Below are 13036 nucleotides of genomic sequence, written 5' to 3'. Positions count from 1 at the left end.
GCTCTGATAAAAGTCTAGACATAGGCCCTATTCCCACTACGAGATATGAATGAGAGTCTGAGGAGCGGGGTGGTTGAAAGAGAATTATACTTTCCAATTCACATGACATCTTTGCCTTACATTTCATTGTGGCTGGCAATGCCACATTCTGGGTCCCCAGCTCAAATTGAGCCACTACTAGCCAGTAAGCACAAACTATTCAACAAACGTTTTTTCTAAAACATACCACAGTCTTGAATAATGAAACCATTCACAAGCATGTATGTGAAAATGAAAGGGTTTATTTTCTCGACACAGCTGCAGGTAGCCTAGAGAAGCCTATGCACTCTGATCCCATCTGGGCCAGGGGAAACATAACATCATGTTTTTATAGCCTAAAATACATTTCTGAGAAAATTTGAATGTGATCAAATTTTGTTTATATTCACACTTCGTGTAGCGAAACTATCTAGGACTTTTTAATCCAAAATGATTGACTGGAATGAATGAATCAATCAACACAATAGTGATGACATACTGTATGGGTTTATTTCTAATGACAGATGCAAACCCAGCTAAAACATAATATTCTGAGAACTATATGTTTCTTAGAGCTTGATGAGAGCATGGTAGCCTGTGGTTATTTTGCATACAACCTTCGTCTCAGTGTGACAGAGCGCAGAATAACTGACGAATTCACAAACGCTCAACAGGTATTGAATATGGTCGGTGTCAGTAAACTGTTGGAAAAATAAAAGCATCATTAAATTGTTGCCAGCAGCACAGTTACAGTCACCAACCCTCTGGATAACATGAAAACATCCTGACCAGCTCTGCTAGGGCGAATAAAATGGTCAGTGAGCTGTTCTCTCATTTTTGTCTGGAAGTAGCTAGCAAGCTAGCTAACATTAGCCAGTTAGCTTGGGTGTTTGACCGCTGTTTTGAGGTCAGAACGCTCGGATCAAACAAACTCCTCCGCCAGAGCTTCCAGTGTGCGCTCTGAACGCTCAGAGAGAGAAACGCTCAGAATTTACAAAACGGAAAATCTGACAGCGCACTCTGAGCACTCTCTGGCACGCCGGTTCTGTTTAAAGTAATGTTATCAAACTGATCCGAAAACGTTAAGAAATAACGTTCTTCTCTGGGAATTTCAGTACCTCAGCATAATGTTTTCTGCAGGTTTCCTCGTGGTTCTATTTAAAGCCATGGTTTCAGAACATTCAGAAAACGTTCCATAAAAACCACAAGAAAACATTAGGAACATTCTAAGAATGTTATTTCAAAATATACATTCCGTTCTCAGCGTCGACAAAACCCTCTCTATCCTCTATCTTGTGAAGTGTGTTCAGGTGTGTTGGCCGCGTCCACTAATTGGCCACAGCTGATCTAAAATGAGTGCCTGTGGACTAATTCTATGGCTAGAGAACAGAAGATCATAGGTTTGAATCTCACTGACGCCGTGCCACAATAAAAATGATGTGTTTGCATGATTAATGGCTAAGCAAATGAATATCCATGTATCCTATCTGTACTTCAAGTTCACAGTTAACCCAAGCTAAGCTAGCAGTGTTATTAAAAGTCTTATTGAAACGTTCTGAGAATGTTATGTATTTACCTTCTAATAACCTAGAATTTCCGTTCTCAGAAAGTGAATAAAATCTCACAGGAAACCTTTCGGGGAACCATAGAAAAACGTTCTCAGAACCTCCCTGCAACCTAAAAATGTATATTCCCAGAATAGGCGAACTTTTCACTTCCGTTCTCCTGACATAAAAAATAAATAAACGTATGATTTAGCTCCTAGTACCCTGCATACTGCAAGCTCAGTCTTGTTAGTTTTTGTCCAATTGCAGTTGTTGTGTCTTTGTCTGGGAAAAGGGTTTTAATGTTTCCATCCTCCCTAGGGCCAGGAGTTTTTCCAGGATTTTTTTTTATAAAACCCTATGACCTGATTAGAAAAATAATCTGGTTCCATCATAGCCCGTATAAAACCGTTTTTTACGGCTGATTTCTTACTATGTCACACGCTACATCAAGGACAGTTCTGAGGCAATTGTGTCCACGCTGCCCTGCTTCAAGGGGGGCAACTGTTGGCCGAGTGTCGAGGTAGCGGCTGAGATGTAGCAAGTACACAAGTTTACATTTGAATAATATGATATAATATGGTAATAAGCTGACTGTATTTTTACAAAAAGTGTGAAGAGGCTCAGATAGATAGATAGATAGATAGATAGATTTGTAAATACAGTATAGTGTATGTGTGGACACCCCTTCAAATTAGTGGATTCGGCTATTTCAGTCACACCCGTTGCTGACAGGTGTATAACATAGAGCACACAACCATCCGATCTCCATAGACAAACATTGGCAGTAGAATGGTCTTACTAAAGAGCTCAGTGACTTTCAACGTGGCACCATCATAGGATGCCACATTTCCAACAAGTTAGTTTGTCAAATTTCTGCCCTGCTAGAGCTGCCCTGGTCAACTATAAGAGCTGTTATTGTGAAGTGGAAATGTCTAGGAGCAATAACGTCTCAGCCACAAAGTGGTAGGCCACACAAGCTCACAGAATGGGACCGCCGAGTGCTGAAGCGCGTAGCGCGTTAAAATCATCTTTCCTTTGGTTGCACACTAACGAGTTCCAAACTGCCTCTGGAAGCAACATCAGCACAATAACTGTTTGTCTGGAGCTTCATGAAATGAGTTTCCATGGCCAAGCAGCCGCACACAAACCTAAGATCACCATGCGCAATGACAAGCATCGGCTGGAGTGGTTTAAAGCTTGCCGCCATTGGACTCTGGAGCTGTGGAAATGCGTTCTCTGGAGTGATGAAAAATACTTCACCATCTGACAGTCCGTCGGACAAATCTGGGTTTGGCAGATGCCAGGAGAACCCTACCTGCCCGAATGCATAGTGCCAACTGTAAAGTTTGGTGGAGGAGGAATAATGGTCTGGGGCTGTTTTCCATGGTTCGGGCCCCTTAGTTCCATTGGAGGGAAATCTTAACACTACAAAATACAATGACATTCTAGACATGTCTGTGCTTCCAACTTTGTGGCAACAGTTTTAGGAAGGCCTTTTCCTGTTCCAGCATGACATTGCCCCGATGGACAAAGCGAGGTCCATACAGAAATGGTTTGTCAAGATCAGTGTGGAAGAACTTGACTGGCCTGCACAGACCCTGACCTCAACCACATCGAGCACCTTTGGAATTGGAACGCCGACTAATCGCCCAACATCAGCGCCTGATCTCACTAATGCTCTTGTGGCTGAATGGAAGCAAGTCCCTGGAGCAATGTTCCAACATCTAGTGGAAAGCCTTCCCTGAATAGTGGAGGCTGTTACAGCAGCAAAGGGGGGAACAACTTCATATTAATGCCCATGATTTTAGAATTAAATGTTCAACAAGAAGGTGTCCACATACTTTTGATCATGTAGTGTAGATTGTTGTGTTACAGTATGCATTTGAAATGGATTAAATGTAGATTTTATTGTCTCTGGCCTACACACAATACCCCATAATGTCAAAGTGGAATTATGTTTTCGAAATTGTTATAAATTAATCAAAAAATGTAAGCTGAAATGTCCTGAGTCAGTAAGTATTCAACTCCTTTGTTTTTGCAAGCCTAAATAAGTTCAGGAGTAAAAATGCTTAACAAGTCACATAACAAGTTGCATGGACTCACTCTGTGTACAATAATAGTGTTTAACATCATTTTTTTAATGACTACCTCATCTCTGTTTCCCACACATACAATTATCTGTAAGGTCCCTCAGTCGAGCATTGAATTTCAAACACAGATTCAACCACAAAGACCAGGGAGGTTGTCCAATGCCTCACAAAGAAGGGCACCTATGGGTAGATGGGTAAAAATGTAAAAAAGCAGACATTGAATATCCCTTTGAGCATGGTGAAGTTATTAATTACACTGTGGATGGTGTATCAATACACCCAGTCACTACAAAGATACAGGCGTCCTTCCTAACTCAGTTGCCGGAGAGGAAAGACACCGCTCAGGGAGTTCACTATGAGGCCAATGGTGACTTTAAAACAGTTACATAGTTTAATGGCTGTGATAGGACAAAACTGAGGATGGATCAACAACATTGTAGTTACTCCACAATACTAACCTAATTGATAGAGTGAAAACAAAGAAGCCTGTACAGATTTAAAAACTAATCCTAAACATGCATCCTGTTTGCAACAAGGCACTAAAGTAATACTGCAAAAAAGTGGCAAAGCAATTAGCTTTTTGTCCTAAATACAAAGTGTTATGTTTGGGGCGAATCCAATACAACACATCACTGAGTACCACTCTCCATATTTCCAAGCATAGAGGTGGCTGCATCATGTTATGGGTGTGCTTGTAATCATTAAGGACTGGGGAGTTTTTCAGGATAAAAAGGAAACGTAATGGAGTGAAGCACAGGCAAAATCGTAGAGGAAAACCTGGTTCAGTCTGCTGGGAGAAGAATTCACCTTTCAGCAGAACAATAACCTAAAAACACAATGCCGACACATTTCAGTTGAAGGCATTCAGTTGTACAACTGACTAGGTACCCCCCTTTCCCTTTCCCCAAATATACACTGGAGTTGCATACCAAGAAGACAGTGAATGTTCCTGAGTGGCCAAGTTCCAGTTTTGACTTAAATCTACTTGAAAATCTATGACAAGACTTTAAAATAGTTGTGTAGCAATGATCAATAACCAATGTGACAGAGTTTGAAGAATTTTGAAAAGAATAATGTGAAAATATTGTCTAATCCAGGTGTGGAAAGCTCTTAGAGACTTACCCAGAAAGACTCACAGCTGTAATCGCTGCCTAAGGTAACTCAGGGACGTGAATACTTACAGTATGTAAATTAGATATTTCTGTATGTAATTTACAATACATTTGAAAAAATTTCTAAAAACATGTTTTCAATTTGTCCTTATGGGGTATTGTGTGTAGATTGTTTTTCGTCACCAATCTTATTTAATAAATGTTGAATTCACATAACACAAATATTTTTGGAATAGGTCAAGGGGTATCAATACTTTCTGAAGGCAGTGTAGATAGATAGAGTCAGGTTCAAAATTATTGGCACCGTTGATAAATATGATCAAAAAATACTGTATGAAATAAATCATACAAATACTGAGTTATATTGTTTGCAAAAAAAAGGGAAATTATCTTATTTTACACTAATACAATTCCTCAGAGAAAGAGATTATTATGGGTGCCAATAATTTTTTTACCTGACTAGAGGACAGACAGACATAGTCAATAGATAGATGCAGCACTATAGTGTGGATATAAACTGAATTGTACCATGTAATGAATTGTTCCATGTGTGGATCCATGCAGGGTAGCAGATGGACTATGGATATGTGACGTAATTGGGAATCCCATCAGCGTCCATGTGTTTACTCTTGTCAGCTGGTTCAGGTGTAAACTACAACAGAACACATACACACAAACTTTCAAATTGCCATTTTCTACTGAAACTGTTGGAATCCTAGAAATAGAATGACTTATATTAAGAAACAAAGTGGAAAGCAACGTCATTCTTGTTTGGACCAATGGGTTGACAGCATGACTGTTTGGTCAATAGTGACGAACAGAGAGGAGGAGGAGCTGAGCTGCTTGAGTGACAGGGGGCGGGGCTTGTCTGTGGGAAGCAGCCACATTAGGAGAAAAAAAAACAAGAGTAAACTATAAAAACGGACATTAGACTTTCTGAAATGCATTTCAAAATATTGCATATGAAATGGATCTCTTGCGATATGGATCATGTGAATTAGATTGATAGTGCAGCTCCATGTCTACAGTCAGTCAGTCTTATCAGAACAGATGTTTATCATTTACATTTACATTTACATTTAAGACATTTAGCAGACGCTCTTATCCAGAGCGACTTACAAATTGGTGCATTCACCTTATAATATCCAGTGGAACAACCACTTTACAATAGTGCATCTAAATCTTTTAAGGGGGGGGTTAGAAGGATTACTTTATCCTATCCCAGGTATTCCTTGAAGAGGTGGGGTTTCAGGTGTCTCCGGAAGGTGGTGATTGACTCCACTGTCCTGGCGTCGTGAGGGAGCTTGTTCCACCATTGGGGTGCCAGAGCAGCGAACAGTTTTGACTGGGCTGAGCGGGAACTGTGCTTCCTCAGAGGTAGGGAGGCGAGCAGGCCAGAGGTGGATGAACGGAGTGCCCTTGTTTGGGTGTAGGGCCTGATCAGAGCCTGAAGGTACGGAGGTGCCGTTCCCCTCACAGCTCCGTAGGCAAGCACCATGGTCTTGTAGCGGATGCGAGCTTCGACTGGAAGCCAGTGGAGAGAGCGGAGGAGCGGGGTGACGTGAGAAAACTTGGGAAGGTTGAACACCAGACGGGCTGCGGCGTTCTGGATGAGTTGTAGGGGTTTAATGGCACAGGCAGGGAGCCCAGCCAGCAGCGAGTTGCAATAATCCAGACGGGAGATGACAAGTGCCTGGATTAGGACCTGCGCCGCTTCCTGTGTGAGGCAGGGTCGTACTCTGCGAATGTTGTAGAGCATGAACCTACAGGATCGGGTCACCGCCTTGATGTTGGTGGAGAACGACAGGGTGTTGTCCAGGGTCGCGCCAAGGCTCTTGTCACTCTGGGAGGAGGACACAAGGGAGTTGTCAACCGTGATGGCGAGATCATGGAACGGGCAGTCCTTCCCCGGGAGGAAGAGCAGCTCCGTCTTGCCGAGGTTCAGCTTGAGGTGGTGATCTGTCATCCACACTGATATGTCTGCCAGACATGCAGAGATGCGATTCGCCACCTGGTTGTCAGAAGGGGGAAAGGAGAAGATTAATTGTGTGTCATCTGCATAGCAATGATATGAGAGACCATGTGAGGATATGACAGAGCCAAGTGACTTGGTGTATAGCGAGAATAGGAGTGGGCCAAGAACAGAGCCCTGGGGGACACCAGTGGTGAGAGCACGTGGTGCGGAGACAGATTCTCGCCACGCCACCTGGTAGGAGCGACCTGTCAGGTAGGACGCAATCCAAGCGTGGGCGGCGCCGGAGATGCCCAGCTCGGAGAGGGTGGAGAGGAGGATCTGATGGTTCACGGTTATCACTGGCGTGTAGTGGTCTTTGTCCTGCTTCAGTTCTCTATCTAATATATTAGGATTAGTCCTGGTACAGTGAGCTGTTTCAGCTTCCAGCCTGCTTGGTGGTTGGAGGTTTGAATCAATATGGAGGGTTTTACGGTAATTCTCCAAGGCACCAGTCAGATCACAGATTATTGTGCTTCATTAATACACTGCTGTGGATTATCAGAGAGAGAGAGAGAGAGAATCCACCACCCTCCTCCCCCTTCTCCTCTCTCTGCTACCCAGCCTGCCCTGGTCTGAAGGCACGACCACGGAGCTGTGTGTGTGTGTGTGTGTGTGTGTGTGTGTGTGTGTGTGTGTGTGTGTGTGTGTGTGTGTGTGTGTGTGTGTGTGTGTGTGTGTGTGTGTGTGTGTGTGTGTGTGTGTGTGTGTGTGTGTGTGTGTGTGTGTGTGTGTGTGTGTGTGTGTGTGTGTGTGTGTGTGTGTGTGTGGTGTGTGTGTGTGTGTGTGCGTGGGTGCACGTGAGAGTATCTGAAGTGGAGGAGCTCAGAGCTAATGGTGGTCTCTCTCACAGTCAGAGATAATGGTGGTCTCTCTCACAGTCAGGGATAATGGTGGTCTCTCTCACAGTCAGGGATAATGGTGGTCTCTCTCACAGTCAGAGATAATGGTGGTCTCTCTCACAGTCAGGGATAATGATGGATTGTCTCACAGTCAGGGATAATGGTGGCCTCTCTCACAGTCATGGCTAATGTTGGTCTCTCTCACAGTCAGAGCTAATAGTGGTCTCTCTCACAGTCAGGGATAATGGTGGTCTCTCTCACAGTCAGGGATAATGATGGATTGTCTCACAGTCAGGGATAATGATGGACTGTCTCACAGTCAGGGATAATGGTGGCCTCTCTCACAGTCATGGCTAATGGTGGTTTCTCTCACAGTCAGGGATAATGGTGGTCTCTCTCACAGTCAGGGATAATGGTGGTCTCTCTCACAGTCAGGGATAATGGTGGCCTCTCTCACAGTCAGGGATAATGGTGGCCTCTCTCACAGTCAGGGATAATGGTGGTCTCTCTCACAGTCAGGGATAATGGTGGTCTCTCTCACAGTCAGGGATAATGGTGGCCTCTCTCACAGTCAGGGATAATGGTGGTCTCTCTCACAGTCAGGGATAATGGTGGCCTCTCTCACAGTCAGGGATAATGGTGGTCTCTCTCACATTCAAGGATAATGGTGGCCTCTCTCACAGTCAGGGATAATGGTGGCTCAGCAGTCAAGAGTCAGAGGGTAAGAGCAGCACATCCATAGGGATGACATCTCTCCCTCTCTCTTTCTCCCTCTCTCTCTCCCCCCTCTCTCTCTCCCTTTCTCTCTCTCCCTCTCTCCTCCTCTCTCTTTCTCTCTCTCCCTCTCTCTCTCTCTCTCTCTCTCTCCCCCTCTCTCTCTCTCTCTCTCTCTCTCTCTCTCCCCCTCTCTCTCTCTCCCCCTCTCTCTCTCTCTCTCTCTCTCTCCCCCCTCTCTCTCTCTCTCTCTCTCTCTCTCCCCCCTCTCTCTCTCTCCCTTTCTCTCTCTCCCTCTGTCTCTCTCTCTCTCTGTCTCTCTCTCTCTCTGTCTCTCTCTCTCTCTCTCTGTCTCTCTCTCTGTCTCTCTCTCTCTCTCTCTCTCTCTCTCTGTCTCTCTCTCTGTCTCTCTCTCTCTCTCTCTCTCTCTCTCTCTCTCTGTCTCTCTCTCTCTCTCTCTCTCTCTGTCTCTCTCTCTCTCTGTCTCTCTCCCTCTCTCTCTCTCTCTCTTAATTCCCTCTCTGCCTGTCAGTCTCTGCGTTACTTAGACGACTCTCAGAGGGATGTTCTGTTGGCTATGTAAGGGAGAGTGGTCAGGGCAGGGGTGTGTGTGTTTGGCTTCTGTTCGGTTCAACTGTTTTTATTTTTCTCTCTAAATGCATGAGTGATTGAACAAATGGATGATTGCAAATAAATGGCAATGCCCTTTTTTATTTTTTAAATACAATTGCTTTATACAAGAATTACTACCCTGTGTTTTTTTGTGAGAATTAATGGTGTGTATCTGTGACATTTTTATGAGAATTTATGGTGTGTATCTGTGACAGTTGCTGAATAGTCCAGAGCTTTATATTTAGGCTTAATAAATGGCTCTGAGATGATCAGATGGATCTGTGATGCCATAGATATTCAGTCTTCACTTTAACCCAGTTCTGTTCTGTTCGTTTGTGTTTCAGAGCATGGCTTTGGCCTCACTCCGGTCAATGTCGATGCCCTGCGCCAGTGTCCGTACCATCCCCACCATCACCCTCGTCACCCAAAACACCCCCCGCTGAGAGACCCAGCCGACCGAGTCAGAGCTAGCATCCACCATGCTGTCAGGAAGCTACAGTCGCTCCACGGCCGCCTCACCCGCCATGCCATCTGCCTCCACCAGGGGGAGAACTACCAGTGTGGACAGTGTGTCCAGTAGGGAGAGCGGTGCAAGTGTGAGCAGCAGTGTGAGCGGCAGTGTGAGCGGCAGTGTGAGCGGCAGTGTGAGCGGCAGTGTGAGCGGGCCCACAGTGTGTGGAGTCCCCAGTGGCACGGTGTTGCTGGAGGCGCAGTATGACTATCAGTACCGTGGGGCAGACGGACGACAGGTCTGCATCCGAGAAGGGGAGCGGTTTATTCTGCTGAGGAAGACTAACACTGACTGGTGGCAGGTAAGGAGGTCCTGACTGTGTGACTCAGTTAGCATAGACTACGGCCCTGGTGTAACCAGTACTATTTGAAACCGTGTGTCCTACGTGGCTCTTAACCAAGAACCAAAAAACTCCATGTGGTCAGAGGGAAATCACATATACCAGTGTTTCCCTAACTTTGGTACGCCCTCATCGTGGGTTGGCAGACTTCTTTTCAATCAGTCCGGCTTTCAACCTACTCTTGATCTTTGTAATAGTAGAATGAAAGAGTTGCAGTTTAGTCATTGGGTAGTACATCATCAGTTCCTCTTGTCATGTCAGTCATTGGGTAGTACATCATCAGTTCCTCTTGTCATGTCAGTCATTGGGTAGTACATCATCAGTTCCTCTTGTCATGTCAGTCATTGGGTAGTACATCATCAGTTCCTCTTGTCATGTCAGTCATTGGGTAGTACATCATCAGTTCCTCTTGTCATGTCAGTCATTGGGTAGTACATCATCAGTTCCTCTTGTCATGTCAGTCATTGGGTAGTACATCATCAGTTCCTCTTGTCATGTCAGTCATTGGGTAGTACATCATCAGTTCCTCTTGTCATGTCAGTCATTGGGTAGTACATCATCAGTTCCTCTTGTCATGTCAGTCATTGGGTAGTGCATCATCAGGTCCTCTTGTCATGTCAGTCATTGGGTACTACATCATCAGGTCCTCTTGTCATGTCAGTCATTGGGTACTACATCATCAGTTCCTCTTGTCATGTCAGTCATTGGGTAGTACATCATCAGTTCCTCTTGTCATGTCAGTCATTGGGTAGTACATCATCAGTTCCTCTTGTCATGTCAGTCATTGGGTAGTACATCATCAGTTCCTCTTGTCATGTCAGTCATTGGGTACTACATCATCAGTTCCTCTTGTCATGTCAGTCATTGGGTAGTACATCATCAGTTCCTCTTGTCATGTCAGTCATTGGGTAGTACATCATCAGTTCCTCTTGTCATGTCAGTCATTGGGTAGTACATCATCAGTTCCTCTTGTCATGTCAGTCATTGGGTACTACATCATCAGTTCCTCTTGTCATGTCAGTCATTGGGTACTACATCATCAGTTCCTCTTGTCATGTCAGTCATTGGGTAGTACATCATCAGTTCCTCTTGTCATGTCAGTCATTGGGTAGTACATCATCAGTTCCTCTTGTCATGTCAGTCATTGGGTAGTACATCATCAGTTCCTCTTGTCATGTCAGTCATTGGGTAGTACATCATCAGTTCCTCTTGTCATGTCAGTCATTGGGTAGTACATCATCAGTTCCTCTTGTCATGTCAGTCATTGGGTAGTACATCATCAGTTCCTCTTGTCATGTCAGTCATTGGGTAGTACATCATCAGTTCCTCTTGTCATGTCAGTCATTGGGTAGTACATCATCAGTTCCTCTTGTCATGTCAGTCATTGGGTAGTACATCATCAGGTCCTCTTGTCATGTCAGTCATTGGGTAGTAGATCATCAGTTCCTCTTGTCATGTCAGTCATTGGGTAGTACATCATCAGTTCCTCTTGTCATGTCAGTCATTGGGTAGTACATCATCAGTTCCTCTTGTCATGTCAGTCATTGGGTAGTACATCATCAGTTCCTCTTGTCATGTCAGTCATTGGGTACTTTAGAGAGATATTTATAACTTGTCAGAAATGTCCCGATCAACTAGCCCATATCAGATAAAACATTTTAGCTTGGGATTTTAGGCCATAGAGTTTGTAGTAATGTTCGTGTCACTCAAATATCACATGAATACACATTAGACAGGGCAAAATGTATAGAATTGCAAAAAATAAGCTTTAAACCTGCAAAAGGTTCTCCCCTCCAACAAGAGGGATGTGAAGTGTGCGGGATGTTCCCTATGCATTCACTGTACTGTTACTGTGGGTTAAACCGTTTGTACCGCTCAATGTCATGTATCATTTATTGTTCTATGTATGATTTATTACCAGGTATATATTTCTTATTATTACCAGGTATATATTTCTTATTATTACCAGGTGTATAATTCTTATTATTACCAGGTGTTTAATATACAGGTGTATAATTCCTATTATTACCAGGTATATATTTATTATTATTACCAGGTATATATTTCTTATTATTACCAGGTATATTATTGTTATTATTACCAGGTGTTTAATATACAGGTGTACAATTCTTATTATTACCAGGTATATATTTCTTATTATTACCAGGTATATATTTCTTATTATTACCAGGTGTATAGTTCTTATTATTACCAGGTATATATTTCTTATTATTACCAGGTATATATTTCTTATTATTACCAGGTGTATAATTCTTATTATTACCAGGTGTTTAATATACAGGTGTATAATTCTTATTATTACCAGGTGTATAGTTCTTATTATTACCAGGTGTTTAATATACAGGTGTATAATTCTTATTATTACCAGGTGTATAGTTCTTATTATTACCAGGTGTTTAATATACAGGTGTATAATTCTTATTATTACCAGGTATATATTTCTTATTATTACCAGGTATATATTTCTTATTATTACCAGGTGTATAATTCTTATTATTACCAGGTGTTTAATATACAGGTGTATAATTGTTATTATTACCAGGCGTATAATTCTTATTATTACCAGGTGTTTAATATACAGGTGTATAATTGTTATTATTACCAGGTATATTATTGTTTTTATTACCAGGTGTATAGTTCTTATTATTACCAGGTGTATAGTTCTTATTATTACCAGGTATATTATTCTTATTATTACCAGGTATATTATTGTTATTATTACCAGGTGTATTATTGTTTTTATTACCAGGTATATTATTGTTTTTATTACCAGGTATATTATTCTTATTATTACCAGGTATATTATTGTTATTATTACCAGGTGTTTAATATACAGGTGTATAATTCTTATTATTACCAGGTGTTTAATATACAGGTGTATAGTTCTTATTATTACCAGGTGTATAAATCTTATTATTACCAGGTGTTTAATATACAGGTGTATAATTCTTATTATTACCACGTGTATAATTCTTATTATTACCAGGTGTTTAATATACAGGTGTATAATTCTTGTTATTACCAGGTGTATAGTTCTTATTATTACCAGGTGTTTAATATACAGGTGTATAATTCTTATTATTACCAGGTGTATAATTCTTATTATTACCAGGTGTTTAATATACAGGTGTATAATTCTTGTTATTACCAGGTGTATAGTTCTTATTATTACCAGGTGTTTAATATACAGGTGTATAATTCTTATTATTACCAGGTGT

General features: G+C 42.3%; 1 protein-coding gene across 2 annotated transcripts in view; it reads left to right on the top strand.

Moving 5' to 3' along the window:
• Positions 1-13036, top strand: part of arhgap9 (Rho GTPase activating protein 9) — a 60515-nt gene that overhangs the window by 11395 nt on the left and 36084 nt on the right. For both annotated transcript variants that reach the window (XM_045691932.2, XM_045691930.2), the window contains one exon: positions 9291-9758. In XM_045691932.2, the coding sequence (XP_045547888.2) occupies positions 9426-9758 (333 nt within the window). In that variant the 5' untranslated portion in view covers positions 9291-9425. The remainder of the gene's footprint in view (positions 1-9290; positions 9759-13036) is intronic.

The sequence above is a fragment of the Salmo salar genome, chromosome 12 (genome assembly GCF_965601325.2).
Source record: "Salmo salar chromosome 12, fSalSal1, whole genome shotgun sequence".
NCBI classification, from domain to species: Eukaryota; Metazoa; Chordata; class Actinopteri; order Salmoniformes; family Salmonidae; genus Salmo; species Salmo salar.
The sequence above is the reverse complement of the archived record's forward strand: the minus strand, read 5'-3'. Positions and strand labels throughout refer to the sequence as shown.